We start from the raw sequence: 25,811 nt of genomic DNA on the forward strand, positions 1-25,811 counted from the left end.
GTGTGGTGGAGTCTCCTACTTTGGAGGTCTTTAAGCAGAGGCTTAACAACCATATGTCAGGAGTGCTCTGATGGTGTTTCCTGCTTGGCAGGGGGTTGGACTCGATGGCCCTTGTGGTCTCTTCCAACTCTAGGATTCTATGATTCTATATCTTGGCGGCCACTGTGAGAACAGGGTGCAGGATCAGACGCAGGCCTCTTTGCATGCTCAGAGGCAGTCTAGCTCTGAATACCAGTTCCTAGGGAAGGGTGGGCTCTTGTCACCATCGTGTTCTGAACTTCATAGAAGCATCTGGATAGCAGAAGCAGGATGCCAGGATGAATCCATTTGTCTGATTCAGCAGGGTTTGGCCCAGGGAGTGGGTTCTTGTGTTTGAATCCTGCTCGCGAGGATCCAGGCATCTGGGTGGCCCCTGAGAGAACGGGATGCCGGACTCGATGAGCCATTGGCCTGATCCAGCAACCAGGCTCATCCTATGTTCTTATGGATGGCGGCTAATGGATTGAGGTTGAATCCTGACAAGACTGAAGTACTGTTTTGGGGGGACAGGGGGCAGGCGGGTGTGGGGGACTCCCTGGTCCTGAATGGGTTAAATGAGCCCCGGAAGGACCAGGTGCGCAGCCTGGGAGTCATTTTGGACTCGCAGCTCTCCATGGAGGCGCAGGTCCGTTCTGTGTCCAGGGTGGCTGTCTGCCTGCTCCATCTGGTATGCCGGCTGAGACCCCACCTACCTGCAGACTGTCTTGCCGGAGTGGTGCATGCTCTGGTTATCTCCCGCTTGGACTACTGCAATGCGCTCTACGTGGGGCTACTTTTGAAGGTGACCCGGAAACTACAACTAATCCAGAATGCGGCAGCTAGACTGGTGACTGGGAGTGGCTGCTGAGACCACATAACACCAGTCCTGAGAGATCTGCATTGGCTCCCAGTACGTTTCCAAGCACAATTCAAAGTGTTGGTGCTGACCTTTAAAGCCCTAAACGGCCTCAGTCCAGTATATCTGAAGGAGCGTCTCCACCCCCATTGTTCTACCTGGACACTGAGGTCCAGCGCCGAGGGCCTTCTGGCAGTTCCCTCCCTGCGAGAAGTGAGGCTACAGGGAACCAGACAGAGGGCCTTCTTGGTAGTGGCGCCCGCCCTGTGGAACGCCCTCCCATCAGATGTGAAGGAAATACGCAGCTATCTTTTTTTTTAAAGACATCTGAAGGCAGCCCTGATCAGGGAAGTTTTTAATATTTAATGCTGTATTGTTTTTAACACTTGATTGGAAGCCGCCCAGAGTGGCTGGGGAAACTCAGCCAGATGGGCGGGGTATAAATAATAAATTATTATTAAATTATTATTATTATAACCTCCAGCTCCGGAGAGCATCTACCCAGATTCCCAGGTTCTTAGGGGTATTATGTGAGAACAGGATTCTGGAGGACTAGATGGGCCTGATCCAGCAACCTCTTCTTTTGCACTTTAATTACATAAGAGCCAGCTCCTGGTCCCGACACACTGTGAAGGAGCACTCTGCACATGCTCCAATCCACTTGCTTCACGTATTTTTGGGCCCTGCATTGAGGAAGCAGAACCTCGGGCTGAGCTTTGCCTCTGGGGGGGGAAGGAGAGCCCTGCAGGAGACGCTTGTGCTCCATCAGGGGACGGAGGCGAAGAAAGCTCCCGACCTAAATTTCAAGCGTGGACGGGGAAGCAACGCCCAATCAGAGGCTGGCTGCTTGTCAGTGTTGGGCCAATGGCAGCGGGGCACAGGGTATATATGTCTAGGTCCTTGAGCCAGGCTTTCGGGTCACCTGTTGTGCTGGAGTGAGACAAGGCAGCACCAAGCCCCTGGGGATTTTGCAGGATTTGATTCTCCCTGTCAGGTAACAGCCGTCTCTGGTTCCCAGATTTGGGCGCGTGGGGTGGGAGAAGGGAGGACAGAGAAACGGGCGGCAACAGCTGCAGGTGCGTCGCCTACAAAGCAGGCCAGATTTTTTAAAATCTGGAATTTGATCTATCAAGTGGATGGGGAGCGTGGGTGGCAGTCCAGAGAATTTGGGGCGCCAGCAGGGACCCCCTACTCCAGCAATCTGCTTCGGTGCTTCGCCCCCTAGAATGGCCAAGTATAGGGTTGCCAGGCTCCTAGAGCTGCCCTTCTTTCCGGACGGCCCCAAATGGCGCCAGTGACCCCAAACCTTGCAATGACCTTGCTGAGCGCCCTAGACGGGCGTTCTTGCTGTTTGTGAGCTGGAGAGGAGGTCCAGGAAGACCCTGGCACGCGCCCACTGGCCAGCCCTCCTGCAAGCGCCTGCCAAACTCTCCCCCTCTCTCCTCCCTTGCTGCATACAGAGTGCTTTCCCCGCTTCCCTACCCACCCCCCTCACCCCGCCTGGAGATTGGATTCCTCGCTGGGCACTTGGATCCGGGGACCGCTGACACTTTGCAAAAGTAGCCGCAGGAATGCAAGCTGAGCTGGCAGCCAAACTGTTCCTCCACGCCATCGGGGGCCCTTTTGCGGACAAGAAAGTCGGCTATAAATAAACCGGTTTCCGAGGGGCCGAGGGCTAAAATTATCCCTGGCTCTCCACCGGCGGCAACTAGATAGGAGTGCTGGAGCCTGCACGCCCCCCCGCCCCACACCTCCCCACCCACTTGGCACCCAGGGGGGGCCCTCTTGACCTCTCCATATGGGTTCCGTACAGACAGGCCACAGAGCTGGGAATGGGATTCCTCGCCACCTTGGGAACTCTCCACTCCCCAGCAGAGAGGCTGGGCGCAAGGGGAATTAATAATAATAATAATAATAATAATAATAATAATAATAATAATTAATAATGCATATCTAGAATAAGCACTGACCCATGGAACGGCCCTTGCCACAGGGGCTGCCGGTGTGCTTTGCACGCTTCAAGTTCCCGGATCTCAAGAAAAACGGCTTGGCAAATTAAGAAGGAGGTGGAGAAAGTGGATAGGCCCCTCATTAAGAACATCCGAAGAGCCTGGCTGCTGGTTCACGCCAACAGCCCAACAAGTCCAGCATCCCAGATGCTTCTTCTGGGGAACCTGCAAACAGGATTCGAACCCAGAGCCCTCTCCTCTCCTCCTGTGGTGTACAGCAGCTGGGATATAGGAGCACTGCTGCCTCCAACGGTGGAGGCAGAGCAATAACCGTTATGGCTAATAGATATCAATAGGCATCTCTTCCTCCATGAATTTTCCCCATCCTCTTTTAATGCCATCCAGGTTCGTGGCTGTCGCTGTTTCCTTCAGCAGCGAGTTCCATAGTTTAACTATGTGCTGTACGAAGGACGACTTTCTTTCCTCCGTCCCAAATCATCCAACGCTCAGTCTCATTGCGTTATGGAGAGAGGATGCAGATGGCACTGTGGTCTAAGCCACAGAGCCTAGGGCTTGCCGATCAGAAGGCTGGCAGTTTGAATCCCCGCAACGGGGTGAGCTCCCTTTGCTCAGTCCCTGCTCCTGCCAACCTAGCAGTTCGAAAGCACGGCAAAGTGCAAGTAGATAAATAGGTAGCGCTCCAGTGGGAAGGTAAACGGCGTTTCCATGCGCTGCTCTGGTTCGCCAGAAGTGGCTTAGTCATGCTGGCCACATGACCCGGAAGCTGTACGCCGGCTCCCTCGGCCAGTAAAGTGAGATGAGCGTCGCAACCCCAGAGTCAGCCACGACTGGACCTAATGGTCAGGGGTCCCTTTACCTTTACCTTGCGGGGTGGAAAAACCTCTCTTTCTGCTATCTCCATGCCACACATAGCGTATTTTTCACTCTATAAGACGCACCAGACCACAAGACGCACCTAGTTTTTGGAGAAGGAAAACAAGAAAAAAATATATCTGAATCTCACAAGCCAGAACAGCAAGAGGGATCGCTGCGCAGTGAAAGCAGCAATCCCTCTTGATGTTCTGGCTTCTGGGATAGCTGCGCAGCCTGCATTCGCTCCATAAGACGCACACACATTTCCCCTTACTTTTTAGGAGGGAAAAAGTGAATCTTATAGAGCAAAAAACACGGTAATTTTTATAAAGCCCTATTGCACCTACCTGCAAACTTGAAAAGCCCTCAACGCCCTGCTTTCTTGCCACAGGACTCGCCCCGCCACCCGCCACCATGCCTTTCGGAAACACCCACAACAAGTACAAGCTGAACTACAAGTGTGATGAGGAGTATCCTGACCTCTCCAAACACAACAACCACATGGCCAAAGTCCTCACCAAGGAGCTTTACGGACAGCTGCGTGACAAGGAGACTCCCAGCGGCTTCACCCTGGACGACTGCATCCAGACCGGTGTGGACAACCCAGGTAGGTGCTCCCTCTTGGACGAACCAAACGCTAAAGCAAAGATGTCACCCAGTGTGGTGTAGTGGTTAAGAGCGGTGGACTCGTAATCTGGGGAACCGGGTTCGATTCCCCGCTCCTCCACCTGCAGCTGCTGGGTGACCTTGGGCCAGTCACACTTCTCTGAAGTCTCTCAGCCCCACTCACCTCACAGAGTGTTTGTTGTGGGGGAGGAAGGGAAAGGAGAATGTTAGCCGCTTTGAGACTCCTTAAGGGGAGTAAAAGGAGGGATATCAAATCCAAACTCCTCTTCTTCTTCTTCCAAAGCCAGGCATGCAATTTCTCCCCAATCCGGCTTGCCATCTCCCTCTGGTGGCCAGTTTGCATAATTTTACATGCATTTGCCACACAGTGCGGGGTGGGGTGGGGGTGGAGGCCAGGGGGGGTGGGGAAGGGGGAGGAAACAAAAGAGTCCAGAGTCCAGCCTGCTTTGAGCCCCAGCAGCTAGAAAGAGTAGCAAGGCATGAGAATCACAGGAGAGCAGAGCTGAAAGGGATCCCAAGGTCATCTGGTCCAACCCGTTGCAATGGAGGAATAGCACCTGTAATTCAGAACAACTCCTTTTCCTGTGGAGATTTAATTGGAAGGTCCCTGTGGCAGAACATCTGCCTGGAAGCCCTGGCCATAGCTGTCAACTTACAGATTTGAAAATAAGGGACCAGCAGCCTCGAAAATAAGGGATCAGCAGCCAAAATAAGGGATTTTAGTCAACTAGCAGCCCAACGAAGCCTCAAGCGGTGGTTCCCACAGCGCAGCAACCCGGCAAAGGGGATGCAGCAAGAAAACCACCGTCACCTCTCCGCTGGGAAGCGCTGAGCAAAGGCGAGTCCCCAGGCAACGCGGCCAATTGGATCGGCACAAGGCATGCAAGCTCCACCCCCCAGTCGTTCTCAGACTCCTTGTTGGGTGAGCAACACAGCCAAGCAACACAGTTGGAGCCTCCCTCCTCCCTGGCCGGCAGGGAGGGAGGGAGAGGAGCTGCTTCCTTTGAAACCCGGGAAATTTAAGGGACATCATCAATAAAGGACAGCAGCGGGACACAGCGCTGAGATAAGGGACTGTTCCGCCAAATAAGGGGCGCTTGACAGCTATGGCCCTGACAATGTCACCCTTCTGAAACCCTGGAGAGCTGGGCTGCCAGTCAGTGTTGGGAACACTTGGCTCAATGGGCCAGTGGGTCTGACTTGACATAAGACAGCTTCCTAGGTTCCTAACTGAGAAAAGATTAAAGGTAAAGGGACCCCTGATCATTAGGTCCAGTCGTGGCCGACTCTGGGGTTGCGGCGCTCATCTCGCTTTACTGGCCGAGGGAGCCGGTGTACAGCTTCCGGGTCATGTGGCCAGCATGACTAAGCCGCTTCTGGTGAACCAGAGCAGCGCACGGAAACGCCATTTACCTTCCTGCCGGAGCGGTGCCTATTTATCTACTTGCACTTTGACATGCTTTCGAACTGCTAGGTTGGCAGGAGCTGGGATCGAACAATGGGAGCTCACCCCGTCGCGGGGATTCAAACCGCTGACCTTCTGATCGGCAAGTCCTAGGCTCTGTGGTTTAACCCACAGCGCCACCTGTGTCCCTTGAGAAAAGATTAGACCATAACAATTTATCAAATCAGGTTCCCAGCTGTAGTATGAATACAAGGACCCACATATTACATACAAAAGCCCAAACAAACCTCTTGCAAGTTGCAAATATTACTGGGAGTGGTGACTTCCAGCCAACCACAGGAAGTGGTTTCCAGCTGACCACCCCTGAATTAAATAGCCAGGCCCCCTTGCTGGGTTCAATTTGTGGGGGATGCACATAAAACCCTGCGTATAATTCTGCATGTCTCCAGCAGAGACACAGGCTTCATTCATTCATTTGTATGCAATTTTTCCACAAACACACACACACCAAAAATCATGCTTAAAGCGACTTACAACAAAGAAAACAACGTTATGAAAACAATTGCATCATAGCATGAAAAAAAGACACTGGAGGGAAATACTTGTGGTTTTGGTTGTCTCTATACTAATGCCCAGAGCATGGGAAATTAGCAAAATGAGCTGGAGCTCTTAACACAGGAGCCTACAATTCTATGATTCCCTGACCCTGCAGAGTGAGATTTCACGTGCAGCGCCTGTTCCTTTTCAACAAGGCTTGCCAAAGAGAGCACCCCACTGGTCATACCTGCCAATCTCCCACTTTGAACATTTCCATTCCCACAGGCCTCTGGGAGTCATCCGTTTTTTAAGGGGCAGGGCAATGTCCCTGATCATATTATTTATGAATTATAGAATTGTAAAGTTTGAAGGGACTCGCCCCCCCCAAGGGTCATGTACTCCAGCCTCCTGCAACGAGAGAATCACAGCTAAAATAATCCCTGGCAGATGGCCATCAATGAAGAACGCTGCTTCAGGCCCTTCTCCTAATCTAACGCCTCCTCCCTCATTGACACACAGGCCACCCCTACATCATGACCGTGGGCTGTGTGGCTGGTGATGAAGAGAGCTATACCGTATTCAGCGGACTCTTTGACCCTGTCATCCGGGACCGTCATGGCGGCTACAAGCCAACTGACAAGCATAAGACCGACCTGAACCACGAGAACCTGAAGGTAGGAACCAGGACTGGCCAGGGCTGAGGGGCTGGAGGGCTGAGCCGTGGTTCTATAGGGGCGTCCATGCTCTGGACACGCAAATTTTAACCCCCCCCCCAGTGCCTGGTTCCCTGAACAAGGGAACTCACCTGCACAGGAGGCAGCGACAACTATCAACCTGGATTCAGGACAGATAAAAAGAAGGACAGAGTCCAAGTTAGTCTGTGGAACTCCCTCCCACAAGAGTCAGGGATGGCCACCAAAACTTGATGGGCCCCGATCCAGCAGCCAGGCTCTTCTTGCCAGTCAGAGTAGACCCGCCTTTGCCAACCTGCTGCCCCAAACATCTGGAGGGCGCCAGGTTGGCAAAGGCTGGAAGAGACGGCACTGTGCTTGACAGATTCGTGGTTTGACTTGGGAGGGGGGCAGGTTCAGACGCTCGCACGGAACGGGGAGGGACCGCCGTGCTTGTGAGAAAGGGAAGTGTGTCAGGGGCTTGCCTGGCCAACTCACGGCAGGCCTCTGCCTCTCTGTTCCCCACAGGGTGGAGATGACCTGGACCCCAACTATGTCCTCAGCAGCCGCGTGAGGACTGGGCGCAGCATCAAGGGGTACACCCTGCCCCCCCACTGCAGCCGCGGAGAGCGCCGGGCTGTTGAGAACCTCTCCATCACTGGTAAGGCTGGAAGAATCGCGTCGGGCAAAACAGATTCCTTCTTTGGGTAGCGCAAGAGTTGAACTGCGGAACTCCCTGCCACAGGATGGCTTCGAAATACAATTAGTCAAATTCAGGGAGAAGGAGAGGGCTGTCAGCCACGATGGCTGGGCTCTGGGCCCCACAGCTGGAGGCAGCTGGGCTCCTGAATACCAGTGGCTGGAAACCGCAAGAGGGAAATGTGCTCTTCTGTTCGAATCCTGCTGGTAGGTTTCCTGTGGGGGGAAACAGGATGCTGGAGTATTTGCCTGATCCAGCCAGCTTTCCTTATGTTCTTAAGGTGACAAGAGGAACCGGGAATGTCTTAAGGGCTCTCTCTTTGAAAGATCAGTGAATTCCCCCTAATTTTGGGCGATTTCTGCACTATTCACACCAATTTAAGTCATTCCTTCTTCCTAAGGAGGCCTGGGAACTGTAGGTTTAGGGTACCTTTTTTGAAAAGCCTTTGCAGGGCCAAACTAGATTACAAGAAGAAGAAATTCTGAGTTTGAAGTGCAGTTAAAGAGGGCTTTTTGCAGCCTCTAGAATGAAGAGGGAACAGTCTGCTCAGGATCTCTTTCGGGATGAAAATCCATCAGACGTTCGCCAAATATCTGCTGACTCTGGGCAGCGTTTGATTTCAGTCTCTGAATTGTTTGAGAGCTGACATGCAATGGCATGAGGTATTTGGCAAAGGTCTGATGATGTTTACTTCTGTGTTTAGTAAATAGCAGGCAATGGCATCCAGTCTTTAACAGATGTCAGTTCATGAAGCTTCAAATTTGACATATGACCCAAATCAAAAGAATGAGGGAGAATGCCCTCAGCTACAAAGCACACCCAAAATTCAAAGTTGGGAGAGACGCCTCCTATTCAGAATGTGCTGTGTACGTACACAGATAGACGAAATATGCTTTTATTTGGCAATATGGGGAGCATATTAAGACCTTGGTGGGTTTTTTTCGTTTTTTTTACTAACAAAAAGTTTTATTTATAAAGAACTACAATTCAACACCAATGTAGAAAAGTTATTGAAAATTATGCAAGCACAAATTAAGTAACTGGCTTCATTCTTCGCTCTTCAGATACCAACGGTAGAATTGGGAGTGATACACTGAAACCACTGCATATTTTCCTCTATAGGTTTAAAGATTAAAATAATAAGCAAAACAGACTCAATAGCTATTTCTAGTCTCCTTTTAACATGATTCGACTCAGCTGTTTCCTTGATTTTGTCTTGGAGTGAATCTCCTCAGCAACATCCAGAACCAAGTTCATATATTCATCAAATCCAATAATACAGCCTTCTAGCCTCACGTTCACCTGTTCATACAGCCACACCTGAATTCTGGACCTATTCTGTAGGTATCTGTAGGTATCTGCACCATCACTTTCTGCACCTTCTGGCCTTGCCCGGCAGCTGGGCTGGGAACAACTCCTGACAGGACGAGCCAACATAGGCGGGACGGGGCACCCAATGGTCAACTCCTCTCACTCCTCGCTTTCATTGTTGTTGCTGTTTAGTCGTTTAGTCATGTCCGCCTCTTCGTGACCCCTTGGACCAGAGCACGCCAGGCGCTCCTGTCTTCCACTGCCTCCCGCAGTTGGTCAAACTCATACTGGTAGCTTCGAGAACACTGTCCCACCATCTCGTCCCCTTCTCCTTGCGCCCTCCATCTTTCCCAACACCAGGGTCTTTTCCAGGGAGTCTTCTCTTCTCCTGAGGTGGCCAAAGTCTTGGAGCCTCAGCTTCAGGATCTGTCCTTCCAGTGAGCACTCAGGGCTGATTTCCTTCAGAATGGAGAGGTTTGATCTTCTTGCAGTCCATGGGACTCTCAAGAGTCTCATCCAGCACCATAATTCAGAAGCATCCATTCTCTGGCGATCAGCCTTCTTTATGGTCCAGCTCTCACTTCCATACATCACTACTGGGAAAACCATAACTTTAACTATACGGACCTTTGTTGGCAAGGTGATGTCTCTGCTTTTTAAGATGCTGTCTAGGTTTGTCATTGCTTTTCTCCCAAGAAGCAGGCGTCTTTTAATTTCGTGGCTGCTGTCACCATCTGCAGTGATCATGGAGCCCAAGAAAGTAAAATCTCTCACTGCCTCCATTTCTCGCTTTCATTAAGACCTTGTTTTAAACCAGCCTTCAGTAACCAGATGTTTGGGACTGCAATTCCCTTCAGCTCCAACTTCATACAGCTGCGCTGGCTGGGACTGATGGGAGCTGTGGTCAAAAACAGTGTTGCACAGGCGATGAGCAGGGAGACGCTGGTTCGAATCTCCACCCCGGCTAAAAGCTTATATTGGGGTGACCACGATCCAGTCTCTCTCTTAAAACCGATCATTTAACTGATCAACATCAGGTATGTGGATCAGGTGGCCTGCAAAGCCTCCCCTAAGTGAATGAGTCTACTTCACAGGGTTGTTTTGAGGATAAAAAGCAGAATTGTAAAGTTAGATGGGACACCCAAGGCTCATCTAGACCAACCCCCTGAAATGCATGAGTAACAGCTAAAGCATCCCTGGCAGATGACCAGCCAACCTCTGTTTAAAACTCTCCAACTGCTCTAAATAGGCTTGGTTTCCAAACCCTTGATCATCTCTGTCACCTTCTTCTGCCCACGTTCCAGCTTGTCAACATCCTTGTTAAATTGTGGTACCCAGAACCGGGCACAGGACTCCAGGTGTGGTCTGACCAAGGCAGAATAGAGCGGGACAATGACTTCCTTTGATCTGGACGCTAGATTTCTGTTGATGCAGCCGAGAATTGTTGTTTCGTCGTTTAGTCGTGTCCGCCTCTTCGTGGCCCCCTGGACCAGAGCATGCCAGGCACTCCTGTCTTCCACTGCCTCCCGCAGTTTGGTCAAACTCATGCTGGTAGCTTCGAGAACACTGTCCCACCATCTCGTCCTCTGTCATCCCCTTCTCCTTGTGCCCTCCATCTTTCCCAACATCAGGGTCTTTTCCAGGGAGTCTTCTCTTCTCATGAGGTGGCCAAAGTCTTGAAGCCTCAGCTTCAGGATCTGTCCTTCCAGTGAGCACTCAGGGCTGATTTCCTTCAGAATGGAGAGGTTTGATCTTCTTGCAGTCCATGGGACTCTCAAGAGTCTCCTCCAGCACCAGAATTCAAAAGCATCCATTCTCCGGCGATCAGCCTTCTTTATGGTCCAGCTCTCACTTCCGTACATCACTCCTGGGAAAACCATAGCTTGAACTATACAGACCTTTGTAGGCTAGGTGATGTCTAGTGTTAGCCTTTTTTGCTGCTGCATCACACAGTCAACTCATGTTTGGCTTGTGGTCCACAAAGTCCCATAGATGCTTTCCACATGTACTGCTGGCAAGCCAGGTGTCCCCCATCTTATATTCCTACCTGAGTGTAGAACCTTGGGGGGGGGGAAGTAAAACGGTAAATAAGCGCCACCACCAAAATGTGTGGGTGTCACAGGATGAAATAGCGAGCCACACATCCAGACAGCAACTGCTAGAGATAGGCGGTCGTGGCTGTAAGGCCTCTTTGGTCCACACTCCCATGCACCATAGCGGGCCATGCAGGCTGTGTCCAAATGGTCCTCCGTCGCAGCGGGTTGGGCTAGATGACCTTTGGGGGTCCCTCCCAATTCTGCAACTCTATGGTTCTACGAAATGGTCAGGCCTCCTCCACTTGGTGTCTCTCCCCACCTCACCTCCCTGCCTTTCCCCCTATTCCACAGCCTTGAACAGCTTGACCGGAGAGTTCAAGGGCAAGTACTACCCTCTGAAGAACATGACCGACGCAGAACAGCAGCAGCTCATTGACGACCACTTCCTCTTTGACAAGCCCGTCTCTCCTCTCCTGCTCGCCTCAGGCATGGCCCGGGACTGGCCCGACGCCAGAGGCATCTGGTAAGCAGCAACACATTGATACCCTGCAACGTTTTTCTGATGAAAATAGGGACATCCTGTTCAGTGACAGAGGGACGCGGGTGGCACTGTGGGTTAAACCACTGAGCCTAGGACTTGCCGATCAGCAGGTTGGCGGTTTGAATCCCCGCGATGGGGTGAGCACCCGTTGCTCGGTCCCTGCTCCTGCCAACCTAGCAGTTCGAAAGCACGTCAAAGTGCAAGTAGATAAATAGGTACCGCTCCGGCGGGAAGGTAAAGGGCGTTTCCATGCGCTGCTCTGGTTCGCAAGAAGCGGCTTGGTCATGCTGGCCACATGACCCGGAAGCTGTACGCCGGCTCCCTTGGCCAGTAAAGTGAGATGAGCGCCGCAGCCCCAGAATCGTTCGCAACTGGACTTAACTGTCAGGGGTTCTTTACCTTTTTCATTCAGTGACAACAACAAGAACAATTTTATTGTTTATACCCCGTCCATCTGACTGGTTTGCCCCAGCCACTCTGGGCATGTCCAGCTCCACCCAACCTCTCACGCCCTTCCCTCGCAGCTTGCAAAATGTTGAATGGAGCAGGGGCCACCCAAGTTGCATTGTGCGGCTTGCAAAAATATAGCATAGATACGTTTTTTCTGCAAATGATACAAACTTTTCCTCCCTGTTCTACGTGTCCTCCCCTTTTTTTGAAAGCGTTGCACTGCGTATCTGCATTGTACCGCCCGATCACGTCATGTGTGCAATTATCTTATGCGGTTTCAACCTTACACTGGTTGAAATCTTGCAGATTAATTGCATGCAAGATCGTGAACTTAAAAGCCCCTTTTGCACCAGGTTTTCCTGACATGGGAAGAGCTTCTAAGCCTTGCTCTGGTGGGAATTTGGAGGGCCCACAAGATCTCACGAGAGCATCCCAGATTCGCCTTGCTTGTGAAGTAAGGATGGTCGTTCAGGGGTGGTTCGGCTATGTGCATTTTCGCATATATACACCATCCTACAACATACCCCCTGTGCAAAATGCATTCATACCATATGGTTTCTATCTTCTGTTGAAAGCTGCCTCGAACACCCTGGTAGAAAGGTTGGATAGAAATTATCATGATAAAGCTGCTAATAAATAATAATAATAATAATAATAATAATAATAATAATAATAATAATAATTTATTTATACCCCACCCATCTGGCTGAGTTTTCCCAGCCACTCTGGGCGGCTTCCAATCAAGTGTTAAAAACAATACAGCATTAATATTAAAAACTTCCCTAAACAGGGCTGCCTTCAGATGTCTTTTAAAAAGAAGATAGCTGCTTATTTCCTTCACATCTGAAGGGAGGGTGTTCCACAGAGTGCCACTACCGAGAAGGCCCTCTGTCTGGTTCCCTGTAACCTCACTACTAAAAACGCAATAAAACATCAAACATTAAAAACTTCCCTAAACAGGGCTGCCTTGAGAAGTCTTCTAAAAGTCAGAGAGTTGTTTATTTCCTTGACATCTAACTGGAAGGCATTTCACAGGGCGGGTGCCACTACCGAGAAGGCCCACTTCTTGCAGGGAGGGAGGGAACCGCCAGAAGGCCCTCGGCGCTGGACCTCAGTGTCCGGGCTAAACGATGGGGGTGGAGACGCTCCTTCAGGTATACTGGACTGAGGCCGTTTAGGGCTTTAAAGGTCAGCACCAACACAAACGTACTGGGAGCCAATGCAGATCTCTCAGGACTGGTGTTATGTGTAAATGATAATAATTACATTCCTGGAGCTCTTCAATGCCCTGTTGTGCTGTCACAGTACCTCCAATGCACTCGAGAGGTTTGAGGCACTCAGGCCTGCGGCGTTCACACTCTCCCCTCTGCCCCCCCCCCCAGGCACAATGACAACAAAACCTTCCTGGTCTGGGTGAACGAGGAAGACCACCTCCGCGTCATCTCCATGCAGAAGGGCGGCAACATGAAGGAGGTTTTCCGGCGCTTCTGCGTCGGGCTGCAGAAGGTGAGCTTTGCAGAGGGGCTGCTTTGAAGGGGGGGGGGGAGAGAGGCACCTGGCTGTCTCACAGGCCATGTGGGGAGAGCTGTGGGGTTTGGGGCTGGCAGAGAACGGGAGCCCAGGGAGAAAGTCCCTGGCAGGCAGAGGAGTATCATGTGATGCATGATTCCCGCATCGCAGGGGGTTAGACTAGAGGACCTCTGGGGGACGTTTTTAGGGACGTTTTTAATATTTAATGCTGTATTGTTTTTAACACTCAATTGGAAGCCGCCCAGAGTGGCTGGGGAAACTCAGCCAGATGGGCGGGGCATAAATCATAAATAATAATAATAATAATAATAATAATAATAATAATAATAATAATCTCTCATCCCGCTCATCTTTTCCTTTTTCTCGGGGAAGATTGAGGAGATCTTCAAGAAAGCTGGCCACCCCTTCAGCTGGAATGAGCACTTGGGCTACATTCTGACCTGCCCCTCTAACCTGGGCACTGGGCTGCGTGGGGGTGTCCACGTGAAACTGCCCCATCTCAGCAAGCATGCCAAGTTTGAGGAAATCCTCACGCGTCTCCGTCTGCAGAAACGTGGCACAGGTGAGAGGGCAGGAGGGGATTTCCATCCTTATTTCCAGAAATAAGACAAGCTGGAGCCACCTCAAAGGGACTAGGGACTTGAATTTATTTTTAATCGCTCCCTTGGCCCCACTTACCTGGGAGCGAGCCCCGGGGGGGATTCAGTCCCTGCACTTCTGAGTAGGCATGGTTAGGCTCGTGCTGTTATTTGTGGCTCTCCTCGCCCATCTCGTGCCATGCAATTGACTGGCGGTTGCTGCGTTGCAGGGGGTTGGAGTAGATGACCTCTGGGTGTCCCCCTCCAGCTTTACAGTTCAATGACTGCATGTTGAATTAGGCAGAGGGGTGAGGGGAAGGGGCTGGGGAATGCGCTTCTTTGCAGAGATAAATCTTTGGTCTGGAATCCAGTCCTTATGAGGGATGCCTGAGGGAGCTGGGTATTTTTAGACTGGAGAAGAGATGGCCAAGAGCTGATACAATGACCCTCTTCAAATATCTGAAGGGCTGTTGCTGTCTCCCAGCTCCAGGGCAGCTGTCTCCCAGCTCCATCTGCTACGCAGGCTGAGACCCTCCCTGCCCGCAGACTGTCTCACCAGAGTGGTGCATGCTCTGGTTATCTCCCACTTGGACTACTGCCATGCGCTCTACGTGGGGCTACCTTTGAATTGGAAACTGCAATTAATCCAGAATGCGGCAGCTAGACTGGTGACTTATTTGGCTGAGACCACATAACACCGGTCCTGAAAGACCTATATTGGCTCCCAGTATGTTTCCAAGCACAATTCAAAGTGTTGGTGCTGGTCTTTAAAGCCCTAAACGGCCTCAAAGGCCCAGTAGACCTGAAGGAGCGTCTCCACTCCCATCGTTCTGCCCGGACACTGAGGTCCAGCTCCGAGGGCCTTCTGGCAGTTCCCTCACTGCAAGAAGCAAAGCTACAGGGAACCAGGCAGAGGGCCTTCTTGGTAGTGGCTCCCGCCCTGTGGAACGCCCTCCCATCAGATGTCAAAGCGATAAACAACTATCTTGACATATAGAATACATCTGAAGGCAGCCCTGTTCAGGGAAGTTTTTAATGTGTGACATTTTAGTGTATTTTTGGTCTCTGTGGAAGCCGCCCAGAGTGGCTGGGGAAACCCAGCCAGATGGGCGGGGTACAAATAATAAATTATTATTATTATTATTATTGCACCAAGGAGGGAGCCAGCAGGCCCCGAAGCGATAGATTCCGGACGACCAGGAAGGCGATTCCTTCAAACAGACTCTCTCCTTCCTTGGAGGTTTCTGAGCAGAGTTTAGATGGCCATCTCTCAGGGATGCTTTGCAAGAACTGCACTGCAAGGGTTTTGAGCTCGACGAGCCTTGGGGGTCCCTACGATTTTATGAAATCCACACTACAAGGAAAAAATAACCCGGGCAGATGATTATTTTTAAATATCTTCCACCACCTGCCTCCCAAAACTGTGGGTATACATTTTTATTTATTTTTATTTATACCCCGCCCTCCCCAGCCAAGACCGGGCTCAGGGCGGCTAACGCCAGGTATAAAAACAACTGATTAAAATACAACGTTAAAATGCAGCCTCGTTTCAGTAGAAACTCAAATCAAAAACTTTTTTGGGGATGAAAACCTCAAGTCTTCACCAAGGCCAACTATCCAGACTGGTCCTACGTGGGCCAGAAAAAAGCCAGGGAAGTCCCCAAATAGGAGTTCCATCACAGAAGGAGAAAGGAAAGAGGGGAAGGGGATCAAGTTGATTCCAAGCCGAAGGCCAGGCGGAACAACTCTGTCTTGCAGGCCCTGCGGAAAGAAATCAGATCCCGCAGGGCCCTGGTCTCATGAGGCAGAGCGTTCCACCAGGCCGGAGCCAACACTGAGAAGGCCCTGGCTCTGGTTCAGGCTAATCTGACTTCCTTAGGTCCCGGGAGCTCTAGGGTGTTGCTATTTATGGACCTTAAGGTCCTCCGCGGGGCAGACCGGGAGAGGCGGTCCCGTAGGTACGAGGGTCCTAGGCCCATTTGTGTGCATTGCGCCCTTGGGGAAACTTAGCAACATGATACAAAAGGTGTCCATGGGCAAATGGAATGGACTTCCTCTGAAGGTGATGGACTCTCCTTCATTGGGTGGCTATATCTCAGGGATTCTTTAGCTGTGATGCCTGCATTGCAAGGGGTTGGACTAGATGACCCTTAGGGGTCCCTTCTAACCCTACGATTCTACAAAATGGATTCCTGGCTCAGTAGGGTGTGCAATTTTAGGGGGTGAACCTGAATTATTCAGCGAGCAGTCTTAAAAAAACACATTTTGGGGCGTGAGGAATTCCGACCAGCTATTATTTCTGTGGCAGCGCAGGCACCATTTAGCTCGGCAAGCCTATGGTTTAACGACAAATCGCATAAACTTGAAAGCCAAATTCTTTTCGCTTTACCTTCTGAAAATGTCGCCTAATGCTAAATACTAATAAAAAATGTTAATATATAGCGCAACGGCAAGCAACGACCGCTGCGTCATTGCACACACGCATTCTGCCTACCGACCAAAAACTAAATCCTATTCATTTAAGCAAAATATACCATATTTTTCGCTCTATAAGACGCACAAGAAGCACCTAGTTTTTAGAGGAGGAAAACAAGAAAAAAAATACTCTGAATCTCAGAAGCCAGAACAGCAAGAGGGATCGCTGCGCAGCAAAAGCAACAATTCCTCTTGCTGTTCTGGCTTCTGGGATAGCAGACACATTTCCCCTTACTTTTTAAGAGGGAAAAAGTGAGTCTTATAGAGCAAAAAATACAGTATTTTGAACGGCCGAGTCGCTTGTTGTGACTTACAAGAACTTCTCCGTTTCTTGGAAACTGAAAGTTGCAAAGCGAAACACACCTTATGGGCTCAGCAACCCACTTCCAGTTTCCGGAGGGTCTGGAGGGGGCGATCCAAGTAATGGCGACTCTCTCCCCCACCCCCAAAAAACCCTGCAGGTGGTGTGGACACAGAGGCCGTGGGCGCCGTTTTCGACATCTCCAACGCTGACCGCCTGGGCTCCTCCGAGGTGGAACAGGTGCAGCTGGTGGTGGACGGCGTGAAGCTGATGGTGGAGATGGAGAAGAAACTGGAGAAGGGCCAGGCCATCGACGACATGGTCCCTGCGCAGAAGTGAGAGGTTTCCCGCGGCCGCCGTCCTGCTGACCCCGCGTGGACTGGGGCTTGGACTCCGGGGGGGGTGACCCCAACCCTGCCACTCCCGGCCACCCACCGCCCCATCCCTGGGCGCCCTCCCTTCTCTTGCGAAGGAGGGCGGAGGGCCGCCTGGGGTGGGGCGGGGCAGCTGGGACGCTCGTGACACCTGAGTCCTAGTGGAAGGAGTTAATAAAGCGAATTACGGCCCCCAGAGCCTTGCCTCCTCCCAAAAGGAGTCTCTCGTGCTGTTTTTTTTTTAAAAAGGTATTTTTTAGTAAGCATTGCAGGGGTTGGGCTAGATGACCCCTGGGACCCAACTCTACGATTCTATGATGAGCGCCGCAACCCCAGAGTCGTCTGCGACTGGACTTAACTGTCAGGGGTCCTTTACCTTTTTAAAGAAAGGGTACAGTGAAGGTAAATGGGATGTGGGTGGCACTGTGGATTAAACCACAGAGCCTAGGACTTGCCGATCAGAAGGTTGGTGGTTCGAATCCCCGTGATGGGGTGAGCTCCCGTTGCTCGGTCCCTGCTCCTGCCAACCTAGCAGTTCGAAAGCACATCAAAGTGCAAGTAGATAAATAGGTACCGCTCCGGCGGGAAGGTAAACGGCGTTTCCGTGCGCTGCTCTGGTTCGCCAGAAGCGGCTTAGTCATGCTGGCCACATGACCCGGAAGCTGCACGCCGGCTCCCTCGGCCAGTAAAGCGAGATGAGCGCCGCAACCCCACAGTCTGTCATGACTGGACCTAATGGTCAGGGGTCCCTTTACCTTTTGACAAGGGCTATGAATTACCTGCTGCCACCAAACGAGGAAGCAGTGCTTCTGGATACGAGTTGCAAACCTGTTTGCAGGTTTTGGCTGGCCACTGTGAGAAGTGAATGCTGGCCTTGCACGGGCCATTTTTTGGTAGAGCAGGGCGAACCTTATGTACCTAGAAAACCTCCAGGTCCAGAGGCAGTCTATCTCGGTTCCTAGGTCCTTAGGGACATTTGGCTGCGGTGAGGATTCTGGAGCAGATGGGCACTGGGTAGCCCAGCTTGGAGAGAAGAGATTATGAAGGTGTGAGTGGCAGGATCCTACAAACGTTCCCTGCCATCACCAGCGTCAAGAGTTCCACAGGGCTGGGGTTTTGACATCCTGATGTGTAGGAAGGGTTACTAGGCTATGAGCCAGAGAGCTTGCAGCATGCATCCCTTGTCTCAGTTCAGCTCTTCCCCGTCACACGCCAGCTGTCCCCAAAGCGTCAAAAGTACCCCAGTGGCAACCCCACACTCAACCCAGTACCCACAAACGTACTGGAGGAGCTCTCCGCAAGTCTTGTAACCCCGCCAGAGGCCAGGTCAGCAAACCCCAAAAGTGAGAGATTCAAAAACGGGCCTTTCTCCACGCAGCACAGCACCTATTTCTGGAGTTTGCTGCCATGGGAGGCGATTTTGGGCACCGGCTGAGACATCTCTAGAAGTGGTTTAAACACACATCCGCCTCTTGGGGGTTATTGTAGCTACAATGGTTCAGTGGAGCCTCCATTGGGAGGGGCAGTGTACCCCGACATAGAAGGGGAAGAGCAGGAGAAGCTGATCTAGGTCCTTCTCAGGCACTCCTTGGAATCAGAGTCCTGTTTCAACCACCCCACGCCGAATATGAGAAGGAAGCAGAGCACCTCTGAACATGGGCAGAGGGCTGCTCTCAAAACCAAGTGATCCCAAGACACAAACAGAGACACACCTCCTCAGGCACACAAAGGGTGTGAGTTCCACGGACTCTACCTCTCCGTTGAGAAGTGGAGTTGGGCTGGATGACCTTTGGGGTTCCCTTCAGTTTCCACCAAGGACCGCTTCGAGCCCCATTCCACCCCCGCGGACGAGAGAAGCGGCTCAGGAGCGGACGAGGCAGAGAAGACGACGGGCGGAGGCTTTCTACGTTTATTAAGGGTTTGGTACAGAACTGTCGCTCTGGGGCCGGAATAACTTACAATCGTCCCAAGGCTAAAGGGTGGGCTCATTTAATAATATCGCTAACCCAATGATAACGGGGGCTAACCGGACAATTATTTACAGAGGAGTCTGTACAGATGGGGAGGGGTGTGCGCCCAAAGAGGCAGGGTCCGGGAGGAAGGGGGGGAGGTCACAGCAGGGGGACCCAGTGTACAGAAGTGGGGTGAGGCGAAAGGAGCAAGGGGGGAAAGGGGGCAGGAGGAAGGAAACCCACTTAAAATTTCTCCCCGCCAGAGCTGCCGAATTTCGTGTTGCCGCTGTCGCCCGCGAGCTCCGCCAGGACCCCCCTCCTCCAAGCCGCCCCACCACCAGAGACCAGGCTGCCCCTCTCCTCCGCCCCGGGATGTGGGGGGTGCTGGCCGCAAGGCCCCCTCCACACCGCTGAGCCCATTTTCCAGGCGAGGAAGAGAAGGCAGGGAGCATGGCGGCCGTGCCCGAACCAGTGTGCAATGCCCGTTTGTCCGGTGTGCGAGAAGCAGCCTTTTCTTTTTGGGGAGGGGGGTGGACGCTGCCCCCTCCCCTCCTGAGGGGAGCCGCAACCCCCCCAACGTTGCACCAGCTCTGGCGGGGGGCCCAGCTGTCAGGACGATGGATCTGAGCCCTTGAAGCGACCGCCGGGAGGGCCAGCCTCCTCTCCAGAAGGCCGTCTCAGCACCGGGGTTCTGGTTTGCGAGGGTGTCTAGCGATGTGGGGCTGGTGGGGAATGGCGGTGAGGGGGCCGGCCCGCCACTCAAGGCCTTGGTGCGCTGCGGGGGAAGTTCAACAGGAGAAGCCAGAACCCAAACCCCCAACCCACCCTCCCCGAGAGGAGAAGCAGCTCAGCGGCCTTCTACCACCACGGCTGCTGCACCGGTTGAATGGCTGCCGCCGCATCCTGCAGCCAGGGGGCTGAGCACCGACCAGGACCCAAAACTGCCCTCGTAGGCCAAGCCAGCCCCTCGGCAAGACGGGGTCACACCAGCCCCAGGACCTCTCAACTCTCCCCCTGTTTCTCCCCACCACTGCCTGGGCAAGAGGATATCCTCTTTTGGCAACATTGCCCCCCAAGTTTGGCTAAAGGCCGGGGTCCCCCCTCCCTGCTCCAGAAAGACTTTGGCAGATTTTGCTTTGTGGCCACTGGCTTCTCTGGCAATTGAACAGCGCCCCCCCCCCCCGCAAAGAACTGGGATTCGCATCAGTCAGAGACATAATTGTGTCCCAAATACTAAAATGGAGCTGGAATTCAGACACCCGTCCAAAAAAGTGGTTTGCCAGAGGGAAAGTTTGCAACTTCTGGGTGTAGCATTTGCCAATGGATGGAAGCGGGGTGCCGGGGAGGGGGGGGCAAAATTATTATTATTATTTTATTGAATTTATATACTGCCCTATACCCGGGGGGGGGGGGGCGGGTCTCAAGGGTGTCTGACAGAGACCTGCTTTGCATGGATCCCAGTTCCTACACTCTCTCCTGCAATGGGCAAACTGGGTAAGAGAGGGGTTTGCAACACCACAATTTGCCAAAGACCCCCCCTTTTGCTTTCAAAGCTCCCCATGCCATGCGTCTGCTAGTTAACTGAGTAAAGCCCCCCCCCAAAAAAAACTTAGGAAGGGAGGCAGGCTGAGAAAGAGAGAGCTCCCCCTTTAAGATTCCCGCAGCAGCTGAGGACCCCCCTGGGGCGATCCGGGGACCCCCCTAGAGGCAATCCTTGGGCCAGATATGGTGGCAAGGGTGAGGCCAGCCCCGGTGGTGGTGGTAGCATGACCCCCTTTCCTCAACGCCCCTCCTCTTTTCCCTCCCCCAACCCCACAGCCCCTAGCGCAGCGGGCAGGCCGGGGGGAGCCCCCCAAGAGCAGCTCCTTGTCCTATCAGGCAGCAGGATCAGGCCCCAGATGAAAGCCCCCGGGGTGACGCAACGGAGAGGGTGTCCGAGGGTCACGCCCCCTCTCTGGCCCCCCAACAGCCCCTGGGGTTGGCGCGGAAGGAGGAAGCCCCGCCAGCCAGCGCTGTGCCCCTGCGGCTGGCCTAGAGTTGCAGCTGGTCCGAGATTTTAGCCACCAGGGTGCGGAAGGCCAGAGAGGTGCCCGCCTGGCGCCGGAAGAGGACGCCGTGGAGGCCGCCCAGGCGCTGCAGGCGACACACCTCCACCTCGAAGGAGCAGAAGTGCTCGCTGGGGCTCTTCTCGTGGGTGCAGGACAGGACGAAGGGCTCCGTCTGGCGGCAGCAGCAGCTGGCGGAGTCCGTGGCCTGGCGGAGGGCAGCCAGAATGGCCTCGGCAGAGCGGGTGCTGGTCAGCTTCACATTCCAGGTAAATCGGAGCAGCCGGGGTTCTGCTTCCTTTTGATGCCAAGGTAGATTGCAACTGCGCAGGGGAAAGAATAATAATAAATAATAACAAAATTCTATTTACAGCAGCGATCCTTCTTGCTGTTCTGGCTTCTTGGATAGCTGCGCAGCCTGCATTCGCTCCATAAGACGCACACACATTTCCCCTTACTTTTTAGGAGGGAAAATGTGAGTCTTATAGAGCAAAAAATACTGTATATCCCGCCCTCCCCAGCCGAAGCCGGGCTCAGAGCGGCTAACAACAATAAAAGTAACACAGGATTCTAAAGTCAATTCATGCTAACAATCAATTCAAAATCAAATTAATGGCAACCATTGGGTCAGACTTCTGTGTGGATGACCAAAGGAGGGGGTCAGGCTGTGCCTTGGCCAAAGGCCTGGTGGAACAGCTCCGTCTTGCAGGCCCTGCGGAAAGATGTCAAGTCCCGCAGGGCCCTAGTCTCTTGTGACAGAGCGTTCCACCAGATTGGAGCCGCAGCCGAGAAAGCCCTGGCTCTGGTCGAGGCCAGCCTAACCTCCCTGTGGCCCAGGATCTCCAAGATGTTTTTATTTGAAGACCGTAAGGTCCTCCATGGGACATATCAGGATAGGCGGTCCCGTAGGTACGAGGGTCCTAAGCGTATAGGGTTTTAAAGGTCAAAACCAGCACTTTAAACCTGATCCTGTACTCCACCGGGAGCCAGTGCAGCTGGTATAGCACCGGGTGAGTGTGATCCCACGGCGAGGACCCCGTAAGGAATCTCGCCGCGGCATTCTGCACCCGCTGGAGTTTCTGGGTCAGTCTCAAGGGTAGCCCCACGTAGAGCGAGTTACAATAATCCAGTCTAGAGGTGACCGTTGAGTGGATCACAGTGGCTAGGTCAGGGCGAGAGAGGTAAGGAGCCAACTGCTTAGCTTGGCAGAGATGGAAAAATGCCGCCTTTGTTGTAGCTGCAATCTGCGCCTCCATGGAAAGGGAGGTGTTGAAGATTACACCCAAACTCTTAACGGACGGTGCTGGCACTAATTGCGCCCCCGCAAGAGATGGGAGTTGCTCCCCCAATCCCATATCGTCCCGACCCAGCCAAAGGACCTCTGTCTTCGAAGGATTTAACTTCAACTGGCTCCCACGTAACCATCCAGCCACAGCTTCCAAACATCTGATCAGTGTGTCTGGGGCTGAGTCAGGATGGCCGTCCATCAACAGATAGAGTTGGGTGTCATCAGCATACTGAGAGGGAGAGAAGTTTAGGGCACACAAACCACATGTGCCCGCTTGGCCCCGATGATTGGCAGGTGCCGCCTAACACATGTTCTGCGCTTGTAGGAAATTGACTTTTTTTTGTGGGCTGGCAGCTGCACTTTGGAGCTGGCCCGGGTTCCGTGGAACTCTCTGCCACTAGAGATCCGAAAGTCGCCTTGCGGGCCGACTTTCGTTTAAAATCAATTCTATTGAGAGTCTTTAACATAAGATACAATGAAAACCAAACTAAAGAAGATAAACAGAAGAGAAGCAAACAAAAGGAAGAGAAGAAAACAAAGAAACAGAAAAGGAAGAGAAGGAAAAGGAGAAGAGAAGAAGAAAATAGTTCCTCTGTGCCAACTTTCTAATGCCTGCTGAAATTTTTCTCTATTCCACCAGGCCTATGCAAGAATACACCCTTCTACTTCGGCTAACTGATTTCAGATTCTAACTTTTTAAATATGGTTTTCATTGTATGGTTTTATATTCTCATTGTTGCAAGCTGTGCTGATATATATATATATTTCCCTGACACAGAGGCCTTCAAATATTTCTGCAAACAAATGAATGACCCTGACTTCCAGTCAGAATTCGCAACAAGTGTTTTCCACAGTGTTTCCCCCCTATTTCCCCTAACATAATGTCACAATGTATAGTTGCATAGGTTTTGTTTAAACTAAAGCAAAAGCTCTGGAGAACTGTGATTAAACAACTTGATACATTCCCAGTTCATCTTGCTTTCTTCTTACTCTTTCAAAATAAAAGAGAAAAAAACCACAACCCTCCCCTGCAATCTTTCTCTTTAACTGACTAAACTTTATGAGATTGTCTGTTGCTGTACACCTGTATTGAAGCTACTGCATGGAACTGTACTAAAAGCTGGTAAAGGTAAAGGGAACCCTGTCTGTTAGGTCCAGTCGTAGCCGACTCTGGGGTTGCGGCTAATCTCACTTTATTGGCCGAGGGAGCCGGCGTACAGCTTCCGGGTCATGTGACCTGCATGACTAAGCCACTTCTGGCGAACCAGAGCAGCGCATGGAAACGCCGTTTACCTTCCCGCCGGAGTGGTACCTATTTATCTACTTGCACTGGTGTGCTTTTGAACGCTAGGTTGGCAGGAGCAGGGACCGAAAGACGGGAGCTCACCCCGCTGCGGGGATTCGAAATGCCGACCATGCGATCACCAAGCCCTAGGCACTGAGGTTTTACCCACAGCGCCACCCGTGGTAGTCTTTTTAAATTAATAAAAATTGTGCTCTAAAAAAAAAAAAAAAAAAAAGAATGAATGACCCTGACGGCGAGGGTGCCGGGTACCCACCTTGTGAGCGCAGGTCCCCTGATTCTCTCAGGTTCGTCTGCGACCCTGGAAAGAGGAAGAAGAGGAGAGCGATGAAGAAGGCATGGCCGAGGGTGGGGAGGTGGACCAAAGAGTGGGCAGGCTCTTTCCCCCTTCCCAGCCGCCGGGGGAACCTTGAACCCGGGCCAGGAGAGAGGTGGAGGGACCGAGAGCCCCGCCCTCAAACCTTCCCTGTGAGGAGAGAGCCCAACCTTCCCGGGCTGAGCCACAGAACCGTGGAGTTGGGACCCCCAGAGGTCATCCAGCCCAACCCCCTTGCAAGGCTGGGAATGGCAGCTAAGTGAGGCTGCATTAGAGACCTTCCCCGGGGATTGGGGCTCTTCTACCTGCATGAGGGCTGTACCACTTCCAACTGCATTTGTGGGGGGGGGGGTAGGATCACATGGCTGATACCGGCTGGGGCTTGGGGAGGGGAACGCACTGCAAGGAGAAAGCCAGTGCATCAGGGAGAAGGGCCTTCTCCCCAGCCTGGAACTTGTGTCAACAATGTAAAGGGGCATTCGGTCAGTCTCACAAGCCCCTCTGCGCTGCTCAGATATGGTGTGGTGCAAACTATTCTTCGTTTATTTTTTTATTTCTTGCATATTTATTTCTCAAGGCGGCAACCCCATGGTTCTCTGCCTCCTGATTTAACCCCCCCCCTCACTACAACAACCCTGGGAGGCAGGCTAGCAGCGACTGGGCCCTGGGGTCACGCCCTGAGCTTCACAGCCAAGTGGGGCCGGGCAGGGGATTCGAACCCTGGTCTCTCTCTCTCTCTCCCCACCACTCTAACCACTACACCACGCTATCTCTCGGCTAGCCCAGCTATCCTCCTGGCCTGGCTCTTACCCAGCCTTGCTTAAGAGCTCCCGGGGAGGGGGTGGAGCCATAGAGCCTAGCTCAGACCTGGAATGTAAGGAAGAGAGTGCTTTTGAGAACGTGCAGAGCGCCTTTCCGCAGCCATCCAGGATCGAGGGGGCCGAGGGGCTTCCGGGATTGGAAGCGGGGGGTGGGGGGGGGTGGAGTGGGGGAGCCCCTTCTACCCCGCCAAGCACTCGTGTTAGAAGCTAAGCCCCGAACAACACACTTTTTTGGGGGGGGGAACCTCTAGATTTCTAGTCAAGCGAGAAAGAAGCAAAAGCTTTTATGGGATTTTTTTTGGGGGGGAGCAAGTGGGGAGGAGGCAGGAGGGGAAGGGGCTGGAGGCAGGCAGGCAAGGCTTCCCCCCCCAGCACCCCCAGCGAAGAAGAAAAGGCAGCCGGACTTACTGATTTTAGATCCTTGAGGCATTGAAGCACCCGAGACACACCTGTTAGAATTCTGGCGCTTAGAGGGGTCAAGAGTGACCCTGAAAACAGAGAAAAGCAGAATGAAACCAGCACAGAGGGGAAAGCGATAGCAGCAGCAGGAGGAGGAGAAGGGAGCAAGAGAGGTTAGTGTCAACTTTCCCCTTTTCTTGCGAGGAATCCTATTTGGAATAAGGGAATTTCCCTTAAAAAGGGAAACGTTGACAGCTATGGTTAGTGGGGAGAGCAATCTCTTCCTTCCAGCAGAAACGCCTCCAAATGGGGGGGGGGTGAGGGGACAGGATCGTACAGCTGGGACCCTCCAAAGGTCATCTAGCCCAACCCCGATGCCGTGCAAGAATCGGAACCGGCACCTCGTGGGCCGAGAGAGCCAAGTCCCGGAGTTTCAATTCCCAGGGTTCCTCGTC

At 52.5% G+C, this 25,811-nt stretch overlaps 3 protein-coding genes across 7 annotated transcripts in view; 2 read left to right on the plus strand and 1 right to left on the minus strand.

Moving 5' to 3' along the window:
- The window catches only part of PPP1R13L (protein phosphatase 1 regulatory subunit 13 like), a 228,261-nt gene that overhangs the window by 178,856 nt on the left and 23,594 nt on the right, over nucleotides 1–25,811 (plus strand). The window lies entirely within an intron of this gene.
- CKM (creatine kinase, M-type) lies at nucleotides 1,732–17,449 on the plus strand. The gene is made up of 8 exons (XM_081200550.1): nucleotides 1,732–1,868; nucleotides 4,088–4,303; nucleotides 6,785–6,939; nucleotides 7,465–7,597; nucleotides 11,335–11,506; nucleotides 13,357–13,480; nucleotides 13,877–14,066; nucleotides 17,019–17,449. The coding sequence occupies exons 2-8, from the start codon at nucleotides 4,111–4,113 to the stop codon at nucleotides 17,195–17,197; spliced, it is 1,146 nt and encodes a 381-aa protein (XP_081056676.1). The 5' UTR covers nucleotides 1,732–1,868; nucleotides 4,088–4,110; the 3' UTR covers nucleotides 17,198–17,449.
- The window catches only part of MARK4 (microtubule affinity regulating kinase 4), a 77,402-nt gene continuing 70,718 nt past the window's right edge, over nucleotides 19,128–25,811 (minus strand). For 3 of the 5 annotated variants that reach the window (XM_081200279.1, XM_081200280.1, XM_081200278.1), the window contains exons 16-17: nucleotides 24,077–24,121; nucleotides 19,128–21,552 (exon numbers count right to left, since the gene is read on the minus strand). In XM_081200279.1, the coding sequence (XP_081056405.1) occupies nucleotides 21,216–21,552; nucleotides 24,077–24,121 (382 nt within the window). In that variant the 3' untranslated portion in view covers nucleotides 19,128–21,215. Of the gene's footprint in view, nucleotides 21,553–24,073; nucleotides 24,122–24,946; nucleotides 25,004–25,365; nucleotides 25,446–25,811 lie in introns of those variants that run through there. The other 2 variants (XM_081200281.1, XM_081200282.1) reach the window with 2 other exon arrangements.

Source organism: Podarcis bocagei, assembly GCF_964188305.1.
Source record: "Podarcis bocagei genome assembly, chromosome: 7".
Classification (NCBI taxonomy): Eukaryota; Metazoa; Chordata; class Lepidosauria; order Squamata; family Lacertidae; genus Podarcis; species Podarcis bocagei.